At 46.1% G+C, this 25,193-nt stretch overlaps 1 protein-coding gene across 1 annotated transcript in view; it reads left to right on the top strand.

The window, feature by feature from the left end:
- The first annotated feature begins 6,155 nt into the window (after positions 1 to 6,155).
- Positions 6,156 to 25,193, top strand: part of stxbp5a (syntaxin binding protein 5a (tomosyn)) — a 74,455-nt gene continuing 55,417 nt past the window's right edge. Inside the window, exons 1-2 of the mRNA XM_030110935.1 lie at positions 6,156 to 6,489; positions 8,478 to 8,575. Coding sequence (XP_029966795.1) covers positions 6,352 to 6,489; positions 8,478 to 8,575 — 236 coding nt within the window. The 5' untranslated portion in view covers positions 6,156 to 6,351. The remainder of the gene's footprint in view (positions 6,490 to 8,477; positions 8,576 to 25,193) is intronic.

Here is a 25,193-nt window from a genome sequence, read left to right as displayed (position 1 = left end):
AGAATCCCTCCTGTTTCACTGCAATGGTAACACCACCAGTGCCCTTCTTCTTCTTCTTTTTTTTTTTTTTTCTTTCCTTCGTGGTACCCATCTGCTCTGCTGTGTGTGTTTGTGTGTGTGTTGATGGTCAGCTTATCACAGTGCCTGATTATTGGAATTGATACCAGCTGTGCTGCCCTGAGTGGAGACAAGCTGACGTGTTACATCCAAGCCCGGAGCTGTTTGCAGAAACATGTCTGTGATTACACACACACACGCACGCTCACACGCATGCACACACACACACACACACACACACACACACACACACACACACACACATGCCGTTTCACATGTTTCTGGCTTTTTGAGAAAATGACCTTGTAGAGCAAATAAAACCGGGGGGACAAATCTTCTCAAGCATTTTGATTTGGAGCATTGTAGCCGTGATGAAGGCTTTATGGCGTTTTCAATTCCTCCATTTCTCCACCCCCCCATCTCTTCATCTTTTTTATCCCCTCATCAATATTTATGAGGAGCCATCAGAGCTGTGGATGCTGGGCAGTGGGGTCTGTACGGAGGGACTTATACACACAGATGTGCCTTTTTTGTGTGCAACTGAGCTACATGTGTGTTTGCTTGAGCGACGTTGTTTGACATTGAAAACATCCTCCTCATCCAAGCAGAGTCGATCAAGTGTTTCCTCAAGGGCACCGGCTCATTAGCTTCGATCCCTCCGGATGTGGTGTGGCCGTGTGCGCGATGTATGTATCCCTCAGAGAGCAGTGAGGATTTGGTCTGTGGCTGCTTTGCATGCTGATGTGACCAGCAGTCGCATGACCGTCATTTCCCTCTTTCCCATCTTTTATACGCTTTTTCCTGCATTGGGTATTCTCACACGAGCGGGGCGAGTGCTGCAGGGCGGCTCGGGGGTCACGAGCGTTAAACTCAGGTGTGCTATGATTCGCTTGATTAACTACAGCTGTCAGTGAGGGCAGGGGGTCGCGTCCCTCCAGTCCTTCTGCATGACAGGCAGACTCGCCGCGACCTGACGTTGTCCCCTGCGTCCCTGCAGGGTTTTTCTTTTTTCTTTTTTTCATTTTCTCCAGACAGCTCAGGGGCATTGTTGGTGCAGGGTTCAGGCAGGACTCACAGGAAGGAGTCTTGAATGTATTCATGTGGCAAGTTTCATCCCTGTTAGGCCATGTGTAAGACTTTTACAGAGCTAAAATCCACTAGAGCCTTTCTGTATTCATACACACATACAAGCACTGCCTGTCTCCTGCATTTAAGTTTGGATTTGCTGAAATAATCAAATCATGGTACAATTCCACTTGGATTTTAAATAATTAGAGAACATTGAATTCTGTACTGTGGGATTAGGATCATGAGATACGTATGGATATATGTAGATGGGGTGTGTGCATGCATATTCATCATCTTTATACAAACATCTGTGTAATGTATGCAAATTTGAATGTGTAGGCAGATCTATTCACTAGGCAAGTTTATTCCTATAGCACCAATCAGACACAAGTCACATTGTTTTAAAATAAAAGATGATTAAAAAGGCAACATTAAGTAAAAGATTCATTAAGAGAAAGGTGATAAAATAAGTAAAATCTATTATTAATTGAAAAGCCTGATCATATAGTGCTTTAAGGTCTGATTTAAAGAAGTGAGTGTGTCAGCGGTCTCCAGGTGTTCAGCTAGTTTGTTCCGCAGATGAGAAGCTGCTTCACCTCGTTTGCTTCTGACTCTTTCTTTAAAACAGTAAACGTCTTCCTCAAGGCTTCCGCATGTTTCAGAAATTGAAGCACAGGTGTAATGTGCTCTAAACAAGTGATTGTCATCGGCTCAGATTCAGGACGACCTGTTGATGCAGAATACCTCCTATCTCGCAAGTCAAGATTTAAACCAATTTAGCGCCGTGCTAGAAATCCCTAACACTTTTTCAAGCCTGCCAAGCAGTAGGCTGTGGTCAACCGTGTCAGAAGAAGCACAGAAATCCAGTAAGACGGAAACTCTTGATGTGTCACTGCTCACGTAACAAGCTCTGCAGCTCTCCAACAACACGCAGCACCACCTGCTTCGCCAGCGAGTCTTCCAAAAAGACGACTCTCCTCACAGGATTTCCAGATTTTTCTGCTGATCTGGTGTATGCGACACGCTGGTACGGCTCCGCTTGATGCAGCATGTTATATTTGTCGGGTCGTTGATGTTTCTGGCTGATCCTCATTCACCTCTGACCTGGGATTAACACTGGATTAGCTCTGTGTTCATCTACACAGATTGCACGTTGTGCTGAATGATAAAACACCATGGAGGAGCTGCAGGGTGTGAAATGATGAGAAAACGCTGAGATCTCCTATGCAACAACGTTAGAGCAACTTTTTGAGTCGTGCACCAATGAAGGGACGTTTTCCAGGCTGCAGATTGTCCGAAGTGCAAGTTCCTCATTAGATCTTTGATACTGAGCTTTTTACCTTTGCCCGTTTCCATCCCAGTGCTTGAGCTGAAATGTGGATATCATTAAGGATTTCATCTTCAAATTATTACTGAAGCTTTTACCAACAACAGAGAGAACATGAAACAATGATGTGTGTATCCATTAGATTTTATGATCCGTTAAATCAGTCTGATTTTATGCCTCACAGTAAAACGACAAAATGGAAGTAAAAAAAAAAAAAAAAAACACAACTAGAAAAGCAGAAGGGTCCAGAGCTCATTGGGGGTTGAGGCTATGCTTTTTCCCCAACATGGCTTATTTTTTCTTCTAATTTCTTAGTATACAATCAAGAGAAATCAGTGTGTAAAGCTTTAAATAAAATACAGTTTTGGGTCTGAGTTCATTGTTAGCAAAGTAGATTCTAAATGAAAACAACAATGTTAGTTATGACTGTTTCAGCTTATTAGGATAACTTTCCATTTAATAACCTCAGAGACTTTTACAGTTCGACACTTTAACGTTGTTTTCTTGTGTAATATTGCGGCTTCACCAGTGTCTGTACTGTACTCCTTCTCATATAGAAAACTTATGTACAAGTGGTGTGTCTGAAATTCCAGGAGGAATGTTCAAATAAATCTAGCAAAGAATCACATTTGTGTTCTATACTTGCGCTTAAATATTAAAAAACTGAAAATATACATCATCCTGTGTTGATATTATACATATAATGCATCTAAAACTGATAGATATGATTCATGCTTACAACTGAAAATGCCTCCTTCCATCATTTCTTTGTTGGTCTTTCTCTTTTTAGATTTTGATTCCTACAAAAAAAACAAACAAACAGCAAGAAGCACTAACGGCAGTGCTTTCTGTGTTCAACGCCTTATCAAAGCGCACAAACACGGTAGGAATACAGACACACGCGATGCGGCCGGATGAATGGCCCGGCCGCCGCACAATAGTGCTAAATTAAATCACTGATGTCAGTGTGGCCAAAAGATCTCCCCTCCCACAGCACTCACTCACGCACATGCAAGGCCTGGCTAATGAGGGTCTCTTTGTGTGCCTGTATAAAATATTCCAGATCAGGTGATATCAGTTGGGGTTGGAAGGTGTATATGGGTCAATTTCAGTTCATTATGCAAATCAGCACGGTAACAATTGTTCTCATGCCACCCTGGTACAGTTACTGAATTAATAATTTGCCCCCCTGCTCCTCTTCGTATCTATTTTTGCCCTTTTATTCAACAGCGTCTTCGTTTCCTTGATGCATTTCATCAACTCGCGCCCCTCACAAAGAGCCGCCCACATGAAAACAAACAGGCATCGCCTTTTATTTTAACCGCGTGACGTTGGAATTGACCGTGTAATGGCCATTTTAGGACTTTCTCCAGTCGAAGACGGCACCGGCGTCAGGAGCACAAACAAACACAGTCATTACTTCTGCCGGCGCCTTCCCGGCCCTTGCTGCCAGCGGCCACCTGTTGACCTCTGACCTTACATATATACACGTGTTAGAAAAAGTGAGGAACTCTGGTGTGATGTTCATTAGAAACACAAAACGCTTTAAAAGAAAATAGCTTTGAGGTTTGTTTTTGTTTACTAAAGCAAGGTGTCTTGATTAGGTTAAAAAAAAAAAGAAAATTCCAGCCGTATTGACATTTTGTTATCATTTGCATATAGTCTGCTCGTGTGCAGATTCCGCCCCCGAGAGGAAAACTGCTCATACATAAGGTAACACACTGAGTTCAGCAACTCCGTCATGCCCGATATATTGACTCCATCAGCATTTTCTAGGCGGTCTCGTCCCTCCGAGACCCAAACACTGCGTGCTTAAGATGCTCCAGCACACCTGATTCAGAGGAATGAATCACTAACAAGTTCTGCAGCTTCCTGATAAGAACCCATTCATTAAATCAGGTGTGTTGGAGCTTGAGGCAACATGGGTCACCGGGATCATGGTCGGCAAACAACGAACGGAAGAAAACAAGGTAAACATGTACAGCAAAGAAGTTCTTAATTAGTTCACTGGAAACGTGTTGCCATAAATTCAATTGAACGCAACTTTTGTGAAAACCCTGATATTATTTGTCCCACTAACTCATTGCTGTTTAGTATTTCTGCTGAACCTCCGCTTCACCGCCTGCCAGTGGCCAAGCAGTCTGAGAAAAGACAAAAAAAAAAAGAAAAAAAAGAAAGTGTGATGTGTTAATCCTGCCAGGGTGAGTGTACAATATGTCATCTGTTTGGCAGACACGCTGGCTGGACTTTCTCAAACTCCTTCCTCCTCATAGCTCTTCACTGTGAGAAGAGTCACTTGGCGCTGTGGGGCAGCCACTATCAGGATGGAGAAACACACACACTCACTCACACACACACAAAAATTGTCTTTATACCTAACTTGTCTGATGTCACAACCATCATCATCCATGCAGAAAGGCAGATATTGATCAGCTGTTTGGTTAACTGTTCTGCTTCCATGCAAACTGGTGTTTTGTAGATTTTAAAAGAATGTGAAAAAAAAAATTCTTTTTTGAACAGTGATGTGATCAGGATGCTGCTTTGGGAGGCAAATCCATTTCCTACATATCTATTAAAGGTACTTCAAGCAAAAATGTTGTGATTCCTGCTTCTCTATTAGTGCTGTCTCTCAAAACAAACTGAATCTAATCACATGAACTGGCCTTGGCCAAATGTAATGCAACTATAGGAAGCCTGTGTTTACTATGATTAGTAAAGCGATTATTTTTATAAAACAGGCAAGTGTTGGATCTCCAGCTATAGCTGAATTTTAGTGAAATACAGATCAGTGGTAAATTTCACTCATTCCTTTTATTCGTGGCTTCTTCTTGAACGTTACACAGAATAGGACATGTTGGGGAAAAAAACGTCAATCCCCACAATCCCTCCACACCTTTCTTTTGTCACAAATGGCACAAAAGAGCCTTAAGAGACGTGCTTGAAATGGGCAAAGTGATCCCTCTAATCCCTGCAGATTAAATTTTGCTCAAATCCACCCAGTGTAAAGAAAACGGGGAGGTTTTATGCCCCTATAGTCTCCACTGCCATCACTGGACGTGGCCCTGAATATGGCGAATCTCGCCGACAGGAAAACACGCGCACGCAGAGGCGCAGTGGATAGAGAGAGGGTTCACAGTGGAAAGAATGGGGCAGAGCGTGTCTGTTTGCTTGTCTGTCTCCACGCAGACACTCCAAAAAAAAAACAAAAAAAAAACGCTGCAGCATCCCAACAGCAACCAGCATCGCCAGGTGCAGTGGAGCAAAGCTTTACTATGCGTGCGTGAGAGAGGAGGGAGGATGGAGGAGGGAGGATGGAGGGAGGGAGGGAGGGGGCGTTGTCGCTGGAGGCAGATGAAACGACAGGACCGAGAGGGAGAGCGAGAGGGAGAGAGTGGGCTGGCTGGCAAGGTGGCGGGATTTTGCGTTGAAGCCTGCGTTCTGTCAGACATGCGCAGCAGCGTCAGCAGCAGCAGCAGCAGCAGCATCACCGCCGCTGCGCTGCGTTTCCGCCTTGGCTGAGCGGCGCGCACGGCCGAGAGGGGAGGGGAGGGACGCCGAGAGGGAGCGCGGAGCCACACAGAGACGCAGTGGGGCAGAGCAGCGCGGATCTCCGAGCGAGCGAATTTATTGCACCGACGCATTCGCATCCCGGCGGCGCGGCGCGTCTTCCGACGTTTTTTTTTTTTTTTTTTTTTTTTTTCTGCGCGTCAAAGAAGCGGCGACTCGTGCGACGCGCGCCAGCGGCTTGCAGCATGGAGACGACTGCGTTGAAGAAATAAAGCACTAAAATGTGAGATCCACAGGGCAAGTCAGGAATTGAGAGAGAGAGAGAGAGAGAAAAGTGGCGACCACCTTTATCTCTTGCGGGTGATTTCAGTCGTGCGCTCCGCAGTGTGAAAATGAAGAAGTTCAACATCAGGAAGGTGCTGGACGGTCTGAAAGAGGCATCCTCCTCCACACCGTCTGTCCAAGTGGGGCCACAAGAGAACCATCTGATCCAGGAGACCCTCCAGTCCGACCATTTCCAGCTCTGCAAGGTGGGCAACACTGATTCCTTTTTTTTTTTTTTTTTAATTGTAGCACTCATCCCATCTCAGGACACTGAGGCGCCACACATTTCTTTAAAAATAAAAAAAATCTGCCTCAGCGTGTTGGTTAAACATTCATCAATCATGTTCCCAGAATGCTTTAAAAATACAATAATCAAACCTGCCTTTGTTCAGACTGTGTTGTATTCCAATGCTTGGAACTTACTGTAACATACATCCCTCTAATGCGCATAGAGTGCGCTCTGGCGATGGGACAATGGACCTTGTTAAGTTCCTATCTGCTTGCGTCTTTTCGTGGTGGATTTGCCTGGCACGATGCTCAAACCGTCCAATTATATAGAATCAAACGCTTTAATGTAATGGAACACATGAGTTTGCTATCTGTGCGCATGGCATGAACTGTCATATCAAGGGGTTGGGCTGAACTGATCCCTTCTTGCATAATCTTCTGGGTTTGGATTAGCAAAACGATTGTGTGTGTGTATATGTGTGTGTGTGTATGTGTGTGTCCTCTCCTCCCTCCCTTTCTTATGTATCCATCCCTTTCTCTCTTTCTTCCCACATCTTTGCCTATCTATCTATCTATCTATCTATCTATCTATCTCACACACCCCACTTCATCCCCACCTCATTGGTCCAGTGGGAACTGATGGTGTGTGAAGTCAGTGGGGGCCTATTTTTTTCCTTTTTTTTTTAAAGAGTTGCCCTCCCTTTTCCTGTATGGGTCACAACAATGAATGGGATAATTAAACACTCATGCATTTTACATGCTGTGCACGCTGCATCTTGGCCCACACTGTAATGTTCCGTCATGATTTTCTCCAGTTGTGCTCTAATGGGTTGGCGAGGCCTTTTAATACCCCCCGCCGTGTGCTTGCTATTGATTTCCCCACATATTTGCATGGCTGGTACAAGTCAAGGGTTGTGGATTCCATTTGAATGTTTTAACTGTAGCGTTATAAATAGCGCTGTCAAACAATGAAGGTTTCAAACTCTCCACCACACAGACGCATATTCAAATAATGATCGACTCAGCACAGAACTGAAAACACAGCCTTTACGTATTGTTGTTGTTCGTCTTTGATACAGTATTTTGCAGGCGTACAACTGTTGTTCTTGTCTAAACTAACAAACACCAAGAGCATTTTCCGTCCTGATCGCAGTGAAAGTAACAGATTTAGGTCAACACACACCTGATTGTGAACAAGTTACAAAGCTGAACCACAACATCCTGAATATGTCAATCAACAGCAAGACACAAAATGTCTTTGAGAGAGACTCGAGCCTCCGTCTTGCTCCGTTTGTTGGGACAGAAATCCGCCGTGATGTTTCTCTGCGATGAAGGCAGGTGTCTCTGCTGCACTGAGTGCTTCTTATGTAACGTGCGTTAGCCTTCTGTCACTAAGCAAACAAATCCAACGGCCGCCGCTGACTGACTGAACGACTGATGCCATAAAACTACAGTCGCACAGATGTACAGCTCGCGAAGGCGGATCGCTCCTCCTTGCGCTCATGGGGTGACTGTAACACACACACACACACACACACACACTCTCTATGGAAGGCCCGGCGACGAATCATAACCCGGCGCTGCTCATTGATGTGTTTTATTTCCAGACTTCAGTGTAATCACGACTTCATGTGGGAGGCAGTGAGAGAAAAGAAGACGACGGCATAAAAAGATGGAAATGAGAGAAAAGGAATCTCAAAATAGGCTCGTGATTATAAAAGGATCCTAAAAAGCGAGGCCAAATATCAGCCTATCGTGAAGCGCAGGGCACCCATGCATAGAAGGAACATTAGTTCCTCTTTTTCCTCTCTCTCTCGTCTGCACTATTTCAGGCTTTCTTTCACTGTTTCATAACAGTTCCAATATCCATTTGTTGACCATATTCAGGTGTGTGACATCCTGTGACAGAAACAGCAGCCTGACTTGTCCCTAACATGTTTTCTCTTCTCTCTGTACGTCGCACCAGACCGTCCGCCATGGCTTCCCCTATCAGCCGTCGTCCATGGCTTTTGACCCCGTGCAGAAGATCCTGGCCGTCGGCACGCAGAGCGGAGCGCTCAGATTGTATCCTTTTAGTCACAGTTGAGCTGTCTCTGGCTGCCGCGGCCTGTGGCGGCTCCTTGGGGGTAACCGCATCCCCAGGAGGCGGCGGCAGGTAAGTGAACAGATGTCTGTGTCCCTATGGTTAAGTGCTGACGCTGGTTTGGTTTCAGTGCGTTTCCACCGCGCTGTGGAGCTTTTTGATAACGTGGGCCGACTCCTCCTCTGGGATTCTGCGTGTGCTTGTGAATATCAGCTTTTATCTGCCTTTGCATGAATGTACAAGATCCGCGTCGTATATCACATGAGATGATAAGCAGAACGTTCGTCGTCCGATGCACTCAGACGGCGCACGGCGTTCAGGGGTTCGCATTAAGCCCCGCGTTCAGGTATGCCGCAGTTCAGCAGGAGCGGCAGCTCATGTCGGCTTTCTTGTAATATGAGAACATTTACACAAACGGGGGACAACAGCTTGTGATGAAATGGCGCCGCAGGGAGTCGTAGAGCTTCGGCGAACGCCCGCGTGCTTTCCTGCGCGAGGCTGTTTTTACAGGTCCTCCATGTGTTCTCCTGCCTGTCCGACAACCTTTGCCAGCTCATTACGGCGTGATGGAGAGCCGCCCGCCTGGCCGTCCCTCGTTTTCCCACCTGCTGGCGGCTACGGTTGTGACTCAGTCCCGTTCACCTGCGCTTAAAAAGAAAAAAATTAAATTAATAACCCTCTGTCTGCGGCGTGGACGCTGGCCAGGCCGGAATCATCCGTGTGTTTACCATAAGTATGATTCCGTTTTCTCTTTAAATGCAGCCAGGTGTATTCCCTCAAGATTTCCAAACTGTGTAGATGCAGAACAAGAACAGGAGGTGTTACCAGTCCGCTCAGAGATCAAAATGTGCTCGGATGATCCTGAGTGCGTTTCCTGCTTGAAGCCGGTCACTTTGAAACTGAATCGGTGGAAGAATCTCTCCTTTGTTTGAATGATGAGCATCAGATTGAGTCTTATCAGAGTCAGGGGAAGGTGAGTTGGGAGTCATCTATCAGCTTTCGGGTGTCGGCCCTCCTCCCCCTGGCGTTTTGCTTTTTTTTTTTTTTGTCAGCTCTTTCTCTTTATCTGATGGCAACAAGGCTATCATGCTTCTGTTGAAGTGGAGAGAACCAAAGTTTTTCAGTCTATTGTGTCTGAACTGTTTCTGTTGGTCGTTCAGGTTTTGCGTTCGGACGCGCGTCGTGAGACCCCTGCTCTGATTCACATCCTTGTGCCGGAGGGCGTCTCTGCAGCAGTTAGTGGCTTTTTGTGTGTATCAGTGTTTGCGCATGTTAATGTGTGCTTATGATGGTTTTGCCCGCTCGGCCTGCCAGGGCGTTTGGCTGCCACCCCGTCCCGTGGAGGGTTGGAGAAAGTGGCAGATCAAGGGCCTCGGCCTGGCAGCGAGGCAGACGACCGAATATTACAGCAGAAACAGGAAGTGTGTGAGAGTGAGTATTTACATGGGATGTGTATCCTCAGAGATGTCTGGTCCCGCCGGCCGTACAGCCCGTAACTCCTGTGATTCCCCAAAAAACGGCGTTCGGTTTGATACCCGCCGCGGCCTTCACCGTCCAGCCGGGAGGACGACAGTGGTCATTTGGCGTGTCGTCTAGAGGAGGCAAAGAGGGGAATAGATCAAGAGGCCGGCTGGAGAGGACGGGCCGATAGATGAGGAGAGCAGAAAGAGACGGAGCGGAGAGGAAAGAGTGAGAGAAACAGGCTATCCCTTTTTTTCACGATCGAATGGCCAAGAATAGAATCCTTATTGATCTGTGTGTGGTAATGCACTGAGACAGATATGCCCAAGAGCACGCGCGCACGTGCGCGCACGCACGCACGCACGCCCAGTTGTTTTCTGTGCGATATCGAAACAGCCCAAAGAAGTTGTGAGCATTTAGAAAACAGGTTTTGCTGTGTAAGCAGTCGCCCCACGTTAGCCCCTCTCTGGATTAGCTGCCTGTTTCAAAATGAGCAGGAGTGCTGTTTTTTTTTTAAAGTGCTGATTTTTAAAAAAAGGCACTTTTGTTTTAAGTGACGAGGCGGCGCTTTTATCAATTTAGAACCCTGAGAAGTCTACAAAACTACCCAATCTTTTTGAGCCACATGACCTTTGTTGTTTGTCTGAGAAGACTCTCTTGAGCAGAAGTACTTTTCACCTTCTTTTGGAGTCTTTTTGGAGACACCACCAAAAGAGATAATTCTGGTTTGCACATTTTCCCTTTGCGTACGCTGCTCTGGTGTCCTCTCCCAGTCCGAAAACAGAAATGTTAGGCGAAATATCCACCATTAATCGCGATTGTCTGAGGTATGAGAGTGTGTGATTTGTGTTTTGTTAGTTTTTAGTTGCCAAAAAGATTCAGCCATTATTTGGAACCTGCAGTGACTCACCACACCGTCCTGTGGTCTGTAGCGGTATTGCAAGATTGGACAGGCATGATTAGATCAGCCTGACCGGATTAACAAAGCTACAACAGAAAACCATCACATGCATTGACAGGCGTTCATACTTTGCCCTTGATCGAGTGTCGATCCCAAATCAGACCGTTTACAGAGCCCGGTGCAGCGTTCAGTGAAGTGATAGCTGTAGATTTTGTCTACACAAGAAAGATCCAGTGTGTGTGTGTGTGTGTGTGTGTTTTCTGGGTGGTCTGCAGCTGCGTGTGTAACAATATGGCAGCTCACCTCTCTGGAGAAATGTGTCTACTGGTGGTGGCCAGCAGAAATGGCAGCGCCATAACTCAAGAGACTCCCCGTGAGCCAGCAGGACGCGGATCAATAGATCAAATTGTCAGTTCATGCTCGACCAGAGAAGCTCATCGACAGACGCAGAATATCGTCGGACTCGCGCGTCCCAAACGAGGGTACACAAAGACATACAGTATTGTTTAAGGCGGGGGGGTGTGGCATGTGTTTGTGTGAGTTCTTTAAATGTAAATGGACGTTTGCACAAATGTTATAACTGAGACACAAAAGGGCAAACGTTTGCATGTATGAGCAGAGGCTGGCGCGCTGCTTTCAGAGGCAACACACATGCACGCTTTCCCGCTGCTCCAGCGTCGCCCTGTGCCGCTCGTGGCTGCAGCCCACACTGACAAAGGCGTATCTTTGTCATTAATCTTCCATCTGATTCACTCCATTGCTGTGTGCTGCTTTTTCAGGCTTTGGCCACAGTCAGAGAAAAGCATCCCGGAATACTGAATGAGAGCCTCTTTTCACAAGTTAAAGCAGGAATATTTTTCCGGCGCTACATGCTGAAATCCCATTGGTACGGAGGGGAGATAGTGTCGAGTTCGCCCGTTGTAATCTCTGGAGAGATTTTTTTTCCTCTTTACACATAAAGTTTGGTTGGAATATTAATATATTTAAATGCAATTGAATTTGACATAGAATTTTTTTTTTTTGTAGATGCTTTGGAGCATGATTGTTGTTATTAAGAATTAAGAATAAAGTATTTAGGCTGTATGAAGCGGTTTGCCGTGCCTGTACAGATGCATGGATAGTCGGTGGAACTTTCTGGTGCTGGTCGGATCCAGGTTTTCATGCTCGTCTCTGTGTTCAGCCGGCGACGCTCTCATCAAAGGCTTTGAAGTGCTGTTGCCGTTGTGAAGCTACGTAGCAGCATGAGTGACTGGAGCGCGCGTTATCATTGACAGCCTTTGTTTTTACACTGTTCTGTACTTCAGAGGGAATCATTAGTGCGTCGCTCCTATCGGAGTGGTTAGCGGGTAAGCATGTGGTCGCATATGGGGGGATCAGCGATTGTAAAAGAGGAGCGATAAAACACAAAATGAAGAGGGATTAGTATCTCATCCCGGCTGACCTCGTTTTACTTTTCACACGAGCGAAACAAGGATTTGGGATGAGAATGAAGAGAGAGAAGCTGCAAATGCTGTCTGCGAGATGCACTGTCAAAAAAATGGTGGAATTCTCAATTCAGCTTCCTGCGCGTGTCTTTAAATCAGCTCAGTGCTCGTCAACTTTACACCATTACTGGAACAAAGAACGTGTGTTTGTGCCTGTAAACTGCAGCGAGGCACTCTTAATCAAAGACCCCTCGTGTACCGGGTCTCGTCTTTCATTCCCTCCAGAAGCACTCAGCGCCCTCTGTTCCATCGCTTCTTCGAAATGGAAAACAAATTTTGCTGCATCAGTACCAGAACAATACAGTCGCTGCCTCTCTCAGTCCAATATCCTGACGGCGTGTTCTGCTTAAGTCCTTTAACCCTGACAGGCGCCAAATGGGATCCGGGTTTAGGGTGATTAAAGTTGTGCTGTCATGTTGCTGCTCCTCAATAATTTAGTGTACATTTAACTTCAGCTTTTACTCGTCCTGCCTCCCATCCTTTACCTCTGTTGACTCCGGCCTGGTCAAGAATAATTGTTATGCATGCGTGTGTGTGTGTGTTGGTGTGTGTTTGTGTGTGTCTGCATGTTCAAGTGAGACATATGTCTTTGAGCATTAGTTTTGTTCGTCCATTTACCTAATGGAAAAGTCTGCATGCACAAAAACTCACTCATGCGTGGACACATACAGCCAGCCTCTCTCCTTCCAGTGACTCATCATAATTCAGGAAGCCACACAATATTTCTCTTCACTGGATAACAATTTTATTAAAGGACAAAAAAAAAAAAAAAAATATGGAGAAGCACAGAGCACTGCTGTTGGAGGAATACTAAATTGCTGCTGGAAGAACATGAACGTTTTATTTATTTATTTATTTATTTTTTTTTCACCTTGATCATCTCTCTTAAAACCGCGCTAACATGTCGCACACATGCTGGTTCCATACAGAGCAGTAGTGCCTAAGAGGTCACCAACCTGTGCGCTAATTATTCCCAGCAGACGGCAGGCAACGCTTGAGTGGCTCATTGTAAATACACAGTGTCATGTGGGCTGGAGAGAAGAAATGGACCTGTATTTGTACACATCCGCTGAAAGGGCATTTCTACTGGTGATGGTTGGTCTGCTTTCAGGTGTTTCGATCTGGATCGTAACTGTTAAAGTTCAGATGCGGCTTGATCATCTCATTTTTGGAGGGCGCATTACGTCCGTTTTTTAGTTGTTAATGGAGACTTTCTTCTTCTTAACAATTTCATTTGTTTTTTGACAGACAGAGACTCCCACATGAGCGCGCTCTGTATGCTGTACCGGTCAACGATGGGACAGAGACAGAGATCAACAAATAAACAAGTTTTCATCAGGCAGCAAGTTAATCCTCTTGGTGCAGACGCGATGGGGGCAGGATGCACAAATCAGACTTTTAGCTCCGCTGTTAGAGATCCTGCAGGAAGGTAGAGAGACAGAGAGAAGCTCAGAGCAGTGAAGCTCTCCCAGCTTTATATGTTAAAATAACTATTTAAAATTGTACATCAGATTTTACAGCAAACCGATGAAGAGGAGCTCTGATCTCTCCTACTTATTGTCAGCGCTCTCACTGCAGCATTTTGAATGAACTGAAGACTTTTTTGAAGACTTATTTAAAGGCCCCAGTGAGGAGGATTCGCAATAGTGTCGTCATTCTGAGTCAACATGGTTCTGGGATTAGAAAGCGGGGCACGTCGAACGTCGAGCTCAGTGAACTGACCAGCTGTTTTTACAGGTCTGAGCCACATTTACATAACTAGCGATAATGTCTGGAGACGGATTTAATCCTCTCCCTCTAATTGGTGATCTGGTGAAAACACAACTGCTCGTCTTAATGAATTGCTGGTTAAATAAGAGCTGTGGGCAGAAAATGGAAAAGTGTGAAACCGGATTAGTATTTACCTTGGCTGATCTTGCATGCATCATTTCAGGTGCTTCAGATGTTATCTCCTTGACAATTTACTGGCTTCTAGCGATGGCTCCACTTTGTTCCTTTTATCCCAGATCTTTTTTTTTTTTTTTGCGATATTTTTAGCAAGAGCCGTTTTATAAGAATCAAGACAGTCGCCAAAGCTCTGAAAATATGACTCATGTTTTAGCATACTAATGATTTATGATGTAAGGCGCGAGGTCCGGCCGAAGCGTAGTGTGTGTTGTATTCTTGGAATCAGACTTTGTGCACTCTCGGACCCCGCAGACAGGGACAATCGGGGACACGCAGTGCTGTCAGTGTGCTGTGATTTATGACAGGATTTATTTCGCACAATTGCATTTTCAGCAGTGCTGGGGCTACTTGTGAGGACCGTGTTCCCGCTGTATTGATTTGCACTCATATTAGTGCTGGTCAATATGCCTCTCTAATGTAACAGTGCTCTCATGACCAAAGGCTTCGTCTGCTGCCCAGCTCCCTCCGCCACAGAGGTTTCCTGTCAGTTGGTTTTCGTAGCGAATAGCTGGCGGAGTCTGTTGGTTTTCTTTGGTGTCATTGTGCGCAGCCTCCGACTCTCGGATCTGCCGCTGTGGGTAACACAATCCCTTCTATTGATTTGATTTGTATGTCTGAGGTTTTCATTGTTATGACACTTTGGAGAATTCCCCGGGGTGAAATCCTCGAACGCAGTAATAGCAGCTCCTCTATTATCAAAACTAAATCGAATAATCCATATGGTGTCTTGTGCGCTGTAAATAACGCCACGTCGGAGGGGTTAAAGTTGTTTGCGAGCAGCTCGGAGCGCGTTATGGCGTGTGCTGATCGCTCTCGCCTGTCCAGCGACATAAATATCTCTTCATCTTCCGTGCTGTAAATCTGGCGTCCCACCGAAACGTCACTGTCATCCAGCAAATCATACACGACGCTGACAGATACGGAGCCGCGTGAGATCAATTCGAACGCGTTCCTGAGGTCGAGTGAGATTGGGTTACCTTAAGCTCACCCAGCGTGTGTCGGCGGTTTGTCGGGATGCGACGTTTACTCGGTAGAGGACAGAAATACAGACGCTTTCCGCGCATCCAGCTGTCGAGACGAAGCACTCAAATGGGAAGCATGCAGTTTTGTGTTTAGTTTCCTGCTGTATATTTATCGATTCTCAAGGTGACCCCGCCGGATGAAACGCCGCTCCTTGACTGAGTGAGCGGCGTTTGCTTTTGATGAGCTAAGAATAAGCCTGAAGTCGGCTCGGGCGCCCGTCTGAATACGCTGTTGTGTTGGAGGCTGAGATTTTTCTGTTTTGTTTTTTTTTTTTTTTTTTGCTTTTGACATTGTTGTTGAGGTGTGGAAGCGGAAACGGTTTTGAGTCAAACTTGTGCTGTCAGGTTGGCACGGTCCCTGTGGTGCTTGTAAGGGGACTGGCTTACAGAGCGCTGTGAAGCACAAAGATTTTGTCGTTCTGCTTTCCTCCCCGCCTTTCATGTGACCTCTGGGTCTCCACGGGGCGACAACACCGAAATGATTGTGAAGTATTTCTCTCTCTTTCTCCTACTTCATCCCCCGCTGTGCTGCATTCTACTTTCCTTTTTCCCCATGAAGCTCATTTCTGCAATTCAGAAAGCTCTCACCGGTTAGTTGTTTTAGAACAGAAGCATTTACTGATTTCACTTTTCTGTTTTTTTTTTTTTTTTTGTTTTGTTCTGATTTTATAGTGCTTTTTTTTTGCATGTCGTCGTTTTTGTAGGTAATCTTCCACCGTGTCTCAGGAGACTCTGCTCACTCTCCATTTTAACGTTTTACATTTTCCTATGATTTATCCCTGCAATATCCTCCGCTGACAATTACCATACATCTGCAGGCTCGCCCCGCAGGGAGCTGTCTGTGTTTTAATGTTCACGTCGTGCACTCCGCTCTCTTCCCCAACCACAATTAAAAACTGAAGCCTATGTAATAGGTGGGCTTGTCTTCACGCGATGCTAAAGCGGTATCGACGTGAGTATTTGTGGATAATGCACACAATTATGCAGTGAGTGAGTTACTAAAATGCGCTTACATGCTTGCCTTGTTTGAACCGACACTTTTCCTTCTTTTCTTTTATGGATAGTTGTTTTCCTACGTGTCATCTACTTACGAGTGTACACTTGTACAGACAGGCATTGTAACAGCTCCAGCGGTATAACAGGTGTGTTCCGAGAGGGGGGCAGGCGTGTGGGTTGACGCTGCGGATGACGAATCGCGAGCGCCTTAATGGCCGCGGGGCTGTGCAAGTCGTTGGCTGCGACCTTACTGAAATCCCGACGCTCCGTCTCTGTCTGCAAGGTCCTCCGCGCCTGCACGGACACGTGCACGCACGTACGACGCTTGGAACAAAAGGCACGCAGGGAAGACGGAGAGGTTCCCGAGATACTGGGCCTTGAGGAATTGCCTGCCACTTGCGTTTGTGTGTGTGCCGAGATGCACGCGTGTGATAAAGGCTGTGGCGTTTCGGCTGTATGCATACAGGAAGCGTGTGCGATGAGATGTTAACTGCTGAGATTCTTGGAAATAAATTAAAAAATACCTAGTTTTCCATAGTTTTGTTGCTTCAGAGCTTCCATCCCGGGCGGAGCGTTGCACGATCTGCCTCCGACTGCTCTATTTAATGCTTTTTACCTTCTTCGCTAAAGGCTAATTTCTACATACTGAACTAAACCAACTCCAGCTGGAGAACATTAGCGTCTCTGTCAGCTGAAGCTAACAAGCGCAGACTGCCAGTGTGGCCATGTGGGTAATGTTGCTAATAGGGAAGTTATGGAAGACGTACTAATACGAGATATTTGACTTGTTACAGTTAAACTACTGTAAATCCCCTCAAGCATGAGGCTGAGATTGCCTCAATCGGAGCAAATGCTCCAGTTTCGCGCGAGAAATGATGGGCGGTGTGTTTGTAGTCCTCATGTAATTTAACTTGAGATAGTATTAAGGATAATCGTATGTTCTGGCTTACAGCTATGTAAAAAAACGATTCCTCGCCAACATATAAAGGCCCCTCAGAGACCTCGCAAATTATAGAGGATATTCAAAAGAGGCCCTTCAGCGTATTATACCTGAGAAGGGCGTTTGTGTCACGGCTATTGAGGGTGGGCTTCATGTAAAATAGGCTTCCGTAATATTTCCCTGAAGTGATTTCCGTTTCTTCAGTGGGCAAGTTTAAGAAGTGGAGGCATTGTGAGCTGCAGTGGTAATAACACGCAGCTGTACGGACTCACAAAAACCCTCCTGCCTCTGATCTCAAAGGCCTGCCTGTTGATGCCTTTTCACTGAAAACAATGGAGACAGTGTGGACCGCCACTCCCCTCTGAAAACACTGTTTATGTAGCTCGTCGCTACGGCTCCCAGTGGACGAGGAAAACCTAATTTCTTCTCGATTCAAACAGCATGCGTTTTAATCCTTGCAATAGGAAAACTATGTCTGGTAAATTAAAAATGCTCGACATTGTTTAAGCCAAGCTACTTGTTTAGAGTCTATGTGTGTGTGTGTGTGTGTGTGTGTGTGTGTCTGTATAGACATGTATTAATCACTGTTATGATGATCTAAACCTTTTTCCACCTCCACACTATGGCTACTTATCCATGCTTAATATATCTCTGGAAGGAAAGTCATTAATTTCTATGTTAAACCACATTTAAAGGTGATTCTGAGGGTTACATTATGATTAAGGTTAGGAAAATACTCCTTGTGGTTGGATTTGGAGTAAATCTGCAGTAAATAAATGTAAGTCGATGCATTTCCCCCAGAGGTAAGAAGGAAAGTAAACACTTGTGCGAGTGTGTGTTCTCTGAGCTGATTTGTGTTCCATAGATCAGTTTTGGTTTATATATAGCCAGCCTATCCAGCTCGCTGCTTGCTGCCCAAGTGGAGTCTGCTTCTATCTTACAAAGCTGAGATTCGTAGCGTTGCATGGTGAGACACGGAAGGGAATCAAACCTGCAGCCTCCTTCCAGTTGAGAGATGCCCTGCTCTACCATCTGAGCCGCGGTGGACTCAGTCCCCTCGTCTGTCTGCAGTGTTACTGTGCTTCTACCTCGTGTTGATGGCAGTATTGCAAACAAATGTTGAAGGCTCTAAATACCCCCTCAGAGCCTGAAGCCTCACTGCTGCCAACCTGGGAAAAAAAAACAAAAAAAAAAAAAAACGGATTTTGCAACGGGCTTTGCTCGGGTAAAGCCAGCGTCCTGAACCTGATCAGACTGAGGCCGGCTATCTGCTCCGGTCTTCCGACACTTTGTCAATCACAGATACGAGAGCGAATCTTGACGTCTGCCTTTCCTCTGGGATGATATTTCTCCCCCTGTTGCTCCTCCGTGGGCCGCCCTTCAGTGTGTGGATGTGCGCAGTGCCTGCAGGGAAGACGACACACGTGTCGCATGACGTGATGACTCAGGCTGTAAAGCCACATGGCCGCCATGCACACAGCAAACCCCCCACCCACCCACCCACCTCCCCTCCCCGCCTGAGCTTTCAGCCTGTTGGTATGAGTGGTATAGGTCTGTGTCTAAGTGCACATGAGTGTGTTAATGTCCTGTGAGTGTGTGTGTGTGTGGAGTGGGGGCCCACAAGGTCGAGAAAGACGTGTTGGGACTTGCGGCGGCGTATAGAGAGCAGTCAAGATAAGGGGGGGGGGGACAGGAAGTGAGTTCTATATCTGTGTTCATCCAGAGACGAGGCGCTGTGTTCGTTGTCTGTTTCCGTTAAAATCCAATGAGCGATTCCGTGCGAGAGACGAGTGTTTTGTTTGCGACACCTGTGGAAGGCAGACGCGAGCAACGGAGATGCAAAATGTCTTAAAAAAGAGCCGGGATTTGTCCTTGGTTCGTCATTCCCGCAGCTATGGGATGCAGGGCGAGGAGCAAGAGGAAGAATAGCGGCATGAAATCGCTGCACGTTCACAAAGTCGCATCTAAGTTTAGAAAAGTGAAGAGGAGGAAGAGAAATTAGACGGAGATAAAGCGTGCCGTAGGAGTGTCTGCATATGGACCGGAGCCACAGCGGTCGCAGACAGTCGGCTGTGTGACTCAGAGCCACGCTGCTGCGTGGGTGGGGTTTGCAGCCATTGGAAGGGCAACGATTGGCATCTGACCCGCCGATAATCGAACCGCTGTCTTAGCAGAAGAAATCCCATAGAGCTGGGTTTGGTTTTTTTTTTTTTGATCAGATCCTTAGAGAGCGGGGCGTTTCCGCCGGACAGAACATCGCTTTCTCATGAATATTACTTTGATTCATAGCAAGGACAGCCTGTGAAGGTAGCGGTAACCTTGCACCCTGCGCTTCACCACTTTTATTCCAGTTATGGACAAGATCATTTGTTTGATAAGCCAGAAATCCCGGCCGTCCCCCCCCCAGACGGCAGTGGGAGTGAATGATAAACAGGCGGCGCAGTCGAGGTCCCTGCTCGCCATTCCACAACGTCCCCATTAAGCCTCCGTCGGGGTGTGCGGACCTGATTTCTCTTCCTGTCTGGTGCCTGGCAACACATCTGCTTTCGCATTACCAGCCGGTTTTCGATGATTGCCGATAACACAATGAGGGAGGACAATGGCGAGCGTGCAGACCGGACTGTAGCAGCAGCGTCCGCGGACGGCGCGAGCTGTTAACCGTTTAACCGACAGAGTGAAAGACAAGACGGGTCTTCATGCAAATTGAAGAATACCTTCCTGTCAGTAATTCTCTCCCTCGTGGCAGCCGGCCCCGGCGCTCATTTTTAGAAGCTGTTGCTGCAGTGTCATGCATTTTTAATGGCCGAGGCCATTGTGTGGCCGGCCGTGCTCTCTGCATGTCTGTGCAGTTACGCGGCGTGCGTCCACGTGCTCCTCTTTATGGGGTTTTATGGGCGTGCGCCATATAATGTGTGCGAGTTGGTTGTGAGATGGCTTTACTGCCAACATCCAGAGTGGAGCCCGCGCATGCTTTCTGTGTGTGTGTGTGTGTGTGTGTGTGTGTGTGTGTGTGTGTGTGTGTGTGTGTGTGTGTGTGTGCATAATCCTCCATCAGCATGTGTGTGTGTGTGTTGTGTACATGAGTGTCCACTTGTATTTGTGTGTGTGAACCGTTTTGTTTGCTAACAGCGATTTGGACGCTAACGCGATGCGACAGTTTGGGCTTCAGACACACTCCCCGAATCATTTTGAATAAGACCTGAGAGGCTCAGATTCCCAGAGGTCTCTCTAATAACGCCGGCACGGCTCCTCCGCATCTCTGAATGCAAAATGAAACGGGGGGGGGGGGGGCTCTGCCCGAGCTTCAGGAAGAAAAATAAGATGGAATTGTTCAAAAAACAGACGAGAACACACATGCCGAACATTGTACAAGGAATATCAAGGTCAGCCTAATCACATTCGTAGGAATTTACATGAAGCAGAATACAGGCGGACCTGGAGGAGCTGCCGTTTCCCATCACATCACTTTTTTTTTTTTACCTTAATGCTTCATAAATAAGGTCTTGCTTAACCTGCTTTGGTCATTACCTTCTCACCGCAATTAAGTTAATTTGGCTTAAAAAAATGCTCCCAGTTGAAAGGTGGAAATTCTTAACTGTTAATGACCACACGGAACATTCTGTGTGCACCTTTAATTAATCCACCCAAATGGCAGGTCAGAGATAATTTGTTTTAATCCTAATCCAACATAGTTCTCTGACTGCAGAGGGCAAATAGATTAGCTTTAAAGCAGTAATCCTGGATAACAGTGTTTTCTTTTTATTTCATTATTACAGTGAAGGCAAAAACAAGGAAAAGCTGCTTCTTTCTTGATTGGCTACGATGTTTGCATAACATTTAGGACTCTGTATAAGCAGAAGGCTTGGATAAATGATAAAATACATATTTATGGTGACAACCCGGGGCACCGGTTTTTGGAATTACTGAGTTAACTGTCAGTCCTGAAGATAAGGCCTCGAAGGATTAACCAAATGATGCAAGGAGAACCCGAGTCTGCTGCAGATGAAATCTGTGTAAAACAGAGAAACAACAGTCGACTCATGTTAAAGCAACGGGAAGAAGACAGAGACATTCTTAATAGTTCAGATTCAGTCAAATGTCAAAAAAAAAAAAAAAAAAATTTCTGTCATTTAGTGGAACTGCAGTCCCCGTCGTGAGGCCCGAGCAAACAGCAAGCAGAGAGCACTTCAAGGTGAAGAAGCGGGATACCCTTGACTCCATGAGTCAGTCACTTGATCTCAATCTGATTGAACAGCGTTCCGCTCGCTGAAGGCGAGACTAAATGCACAGAGACCTCACAGTAAACAGAAGCTGAAGGTAGCTGCAGTAAAGGCCTGCAAGTTCATCATGGAGGAAAACACAGACTGCCTAATGATTTTCTGCATGTTATTCAATACGATTCTGTTAAATGTTGCGTGTTTGAGCGCCTAAACTCAATGCGGCGGGTTTTAATGTCAGCATCATCCTGTGTGGAACAGTAATGAGTTTGGAAGCTTTTCTTGCAAAAAGCACTGAACACATTGAACTCTTTCTTCGTTTTATCGTCATTTGTTCGCCGAGAGGTCCTCACCTCGGTGTAGCTACAACGCTCCGGCAGCGGTGGAAGCTGTAGATGGGCTATCTCGCCGGCCGCGGTGAGGAGGGAATAAGAAGAGAGACGGATCGGACAGAGAGGCGATAGAGATAAAAATGATAGAGATGGTACGAGCAGGAGAGGCGGAGAGGCGACAGAGGGGATTAGCAGCAGAGCGAGGAAGACACGCTTTCTTTTTTTTTTTTTTTTTTGTGCTCACGCCGCCGTGCTCTTTTTCCTGTCTTCAACGCACTCCTCCCAACGTGCAGTGGCTAAACAGGACGGATTCTGGTCTGCGTGCCCTCCAACACAACACACATACACACACACACACATGTTCACAAACAGGGACAATCCTCTTGACTTATGTAACCGCCTTTGTTGCACTATGCACTCGCTTTAGACCCCTCCCCCCAACGCTCGGCTGTGGTGTGTGATGTGATTATGCGTGGGTCCGTCTCTCTTCCTCGTCCTCCCTCTTCTTCTTCTTTAACCTGTCTGCTGTAATCTTTTGCGCTGATAACACACAAACACATACTGCGGTGTTTGTGCAGGACTCACAGGCACACATTTCATATTGCACAGATGGACGTGTGAGTCACCAGAGCGCCGCTGTTTAATTAAGTGCATGGTGTGTTTGCCTGTGTGACTGTGCCTCTTTTTTTTTAAAGAAAAAATAATTAATTGGAATACTTTTTTTGGGTGTTGTGAATTACCTAATCCAATCAAATGCATCACCCAAATTAATCCGCGATTAATCTGTGGCAGCGCTCTGCATTGAAATGACTGATGGAACTTGTGTTTACACCCATATCGGTGTTCTTTGGTCTCATCCAGAGCAGCAAATAAGAGCAAAAGATGCATTGGATGCTTTTTTTTATTTGTCTTATGCCATGTGGCAGAAGTTCCTCAAAAATGTTGGAATCATCTCCTTTGATGTGCTTGCATTTTTTTTTTTGCTACGAATTCAGAACTTTTTCATAAAATGTAGTAAGAAGCTAAAGCAGTTGCTGTGTTTTTTTTCCCTGTATTTCTTAAAGACTTGTTTATTTGTTACCTGTGGATCCACACACACTGCTGAGTGACAGCACAGTGAGGCAGCAGGTGAAGCTTTCATGGAGCAGATGGTCGTCAACATGGGGAACCTCAAACCTTTGTCCTCTGGTTGAAGGACATCTTTCCTCCCGACTACGGAGCCCTGCTGCCCTCGGTGTGTGTGTGAGGGTCAGGGAGAAAATGCAGATGTTTCATAACGCAGTGCCTCTGTTTCCGTGTGTGTGTTTGCTTGTTCACATTTGAGAGCTGGCCTTCTGTCTTGCAGTAATCAAAGAGCAGAGGACACGGCTCAGATTGATATTTCATGTCTTGCATGACGCCTGGCAAGACGCCCTTCTCTTCTGTAGTTTTGGCATCGTGACAGCCATACGCTGTACCGAGGGCGCGTAATTAGTCCGAAAGCAGACACGACAGAACTGTAGCCAGCAGGTAGCTCTGCGCAGGTAACTTAATCCATAAGCCTCAATAAATCTGTCGATGGCGGGTTTGGGCGCCGAGCTCGGTTTTCATGTAATAGTTTGAATAATTTGCTCTGGAAGTGACATCGACAAATACAGCTCCTACTAGTATTACGAGGTAATCTTTCAACAATCAATTTCTGTACACATGCCCGTCAGCCCCGTGCTGCTGCTGCTGCTGCTGCTGCTGCATGGTTGGCAATTTCCAGATTTTTGCTTTCCTGGCAGCTTGCGGGTCCCTGACCTTGAAAGCGAGGCCCGGGCTCTGAATTGGTTGGCACACTGAAACACATCGGAGGCCAATGGCGGCTAATCTCCTGTGGTGATACCTTTGAAAAGATTTGTTTGATATCAGTGCCAGAGGGCGCGCATGTGTGCATGTGTCTGTTCGGCGCAGAGGGGAGGCGGGAACATCACTCACACAGACACCGTTTTCACGGTTTTCAAAGACATTGCATTGACCTGCTGATTTACTTTAAACGCAGCAGTAGCAATAACTACCGCTTTCCCAAACTTTACCGGTCCGTATAGACAATGTTTCCAACTGTTCACATGACAGTGAAGACGTTGAAAAACATGCAAACACAGTCCCACGTTCATAACTTTTAAAAATAGTATCAGAAGCTAGTCCTCAGCGTAGCTCTCAAAACACGTTAGTAGCTGTAAATCTGTAAAACATTTTCACGATGTAAATGATACGACACTCGCTTTATTGCTTCTCAGTGTCTCTTAGCCGCACAGATCAGTGTGTCGTCCCGAGCGGCGTGTAGCACCCAGAGCCGCTCAAATTAGATTAGCCAAAGTGTCCGGATGCATTTCATTGCTGCTTGAACTCGTATTTAAAACAAAGACTCGTAGCATTGCAGGGTGAATGTGTTAAAGGTTAATTTGGCATTAAGTTACATTATAATAAAACATTTTCCTTCCGCCAACACTTTGAAAGGGTAATACATGAATCCATCTAAATGCATAGTGTGCTGGCTCCCGTCCGCTGCATTCATTATTCATAGACGTGAGGAAAACCAGTCGCAGACTTAGGCTTGCAGTTTCTTGGGTCCTCATCTAATTTCCCCTTCTTTTTTTTCTCACTCTGTAGTCAAAATAGGGTTATCGTTTTGTCGCTTTCTTTTACAAAGGTTCAAATTTGTGGTGCTACAGCTTGGTCTTAAGCTTCCTGCAGTCTTTATATTCAGTTGCGAACATGAAGTATCACTTTATGTTTAGAGGCTAAAATTGATCAGATGTTTGCCCTACTCGTGTCCTCTTCCTCTCATGGTAAATTCTCTATTATTTCTACAATGTGATCATTTATAGATTGAATGCTTTTCTTTCATTTTGACCGTTTGATATGTGCAAACTGGTGATGACAGCGGGCCCATTGTGTGTGTGGGAATAGCAAGCATCCCGGGTTCGGACATCTGACGGTGGAGCGGCTCATGCTTCATGCATAATGCAGATCTCAAGCGTGTATAAGCTGTACTAACGGAGTGTTTCAAACGGCAGACAGCGTCCCTGTGGTCGGCAGCGGCACATGGCACGTCGCAGGAACATGTGAAGCCGCGCACAGGCACTAAACTTTATAAAGTAGAAGTGTGCAGACGGACAAGATGCGCTCAACAAAAGAGGCTCGGTAAAGTATTCTGCACTGACCGGGAAACAGCTCAGGTGTGAATAAAGTGTCGCGTGTGACGTGCTGCGCAAAGATATTGCACATTATACACACATGCCGAACACAGCTATTAGCACTGAGAGACGGCTGGA

Source organism: Salarias fasciatus, chromosome 15 (assembly GCF_902148845.1).
Source record: "Salarias fasciatus chromosome 15, fSalaFa1.1, whole genome shotgun sequence".
NCBI lineage: Eukaryota > Metazoa > Chordata > Actinopteri > Blenniiformes > Blenniidae > Salarias > Salarias fasciatus.
The sequence above is the reverse complement of the archived record's forward strand: the minus strand, read 5'-3'. Positions and strand labels throughout refer to the sequence as shown.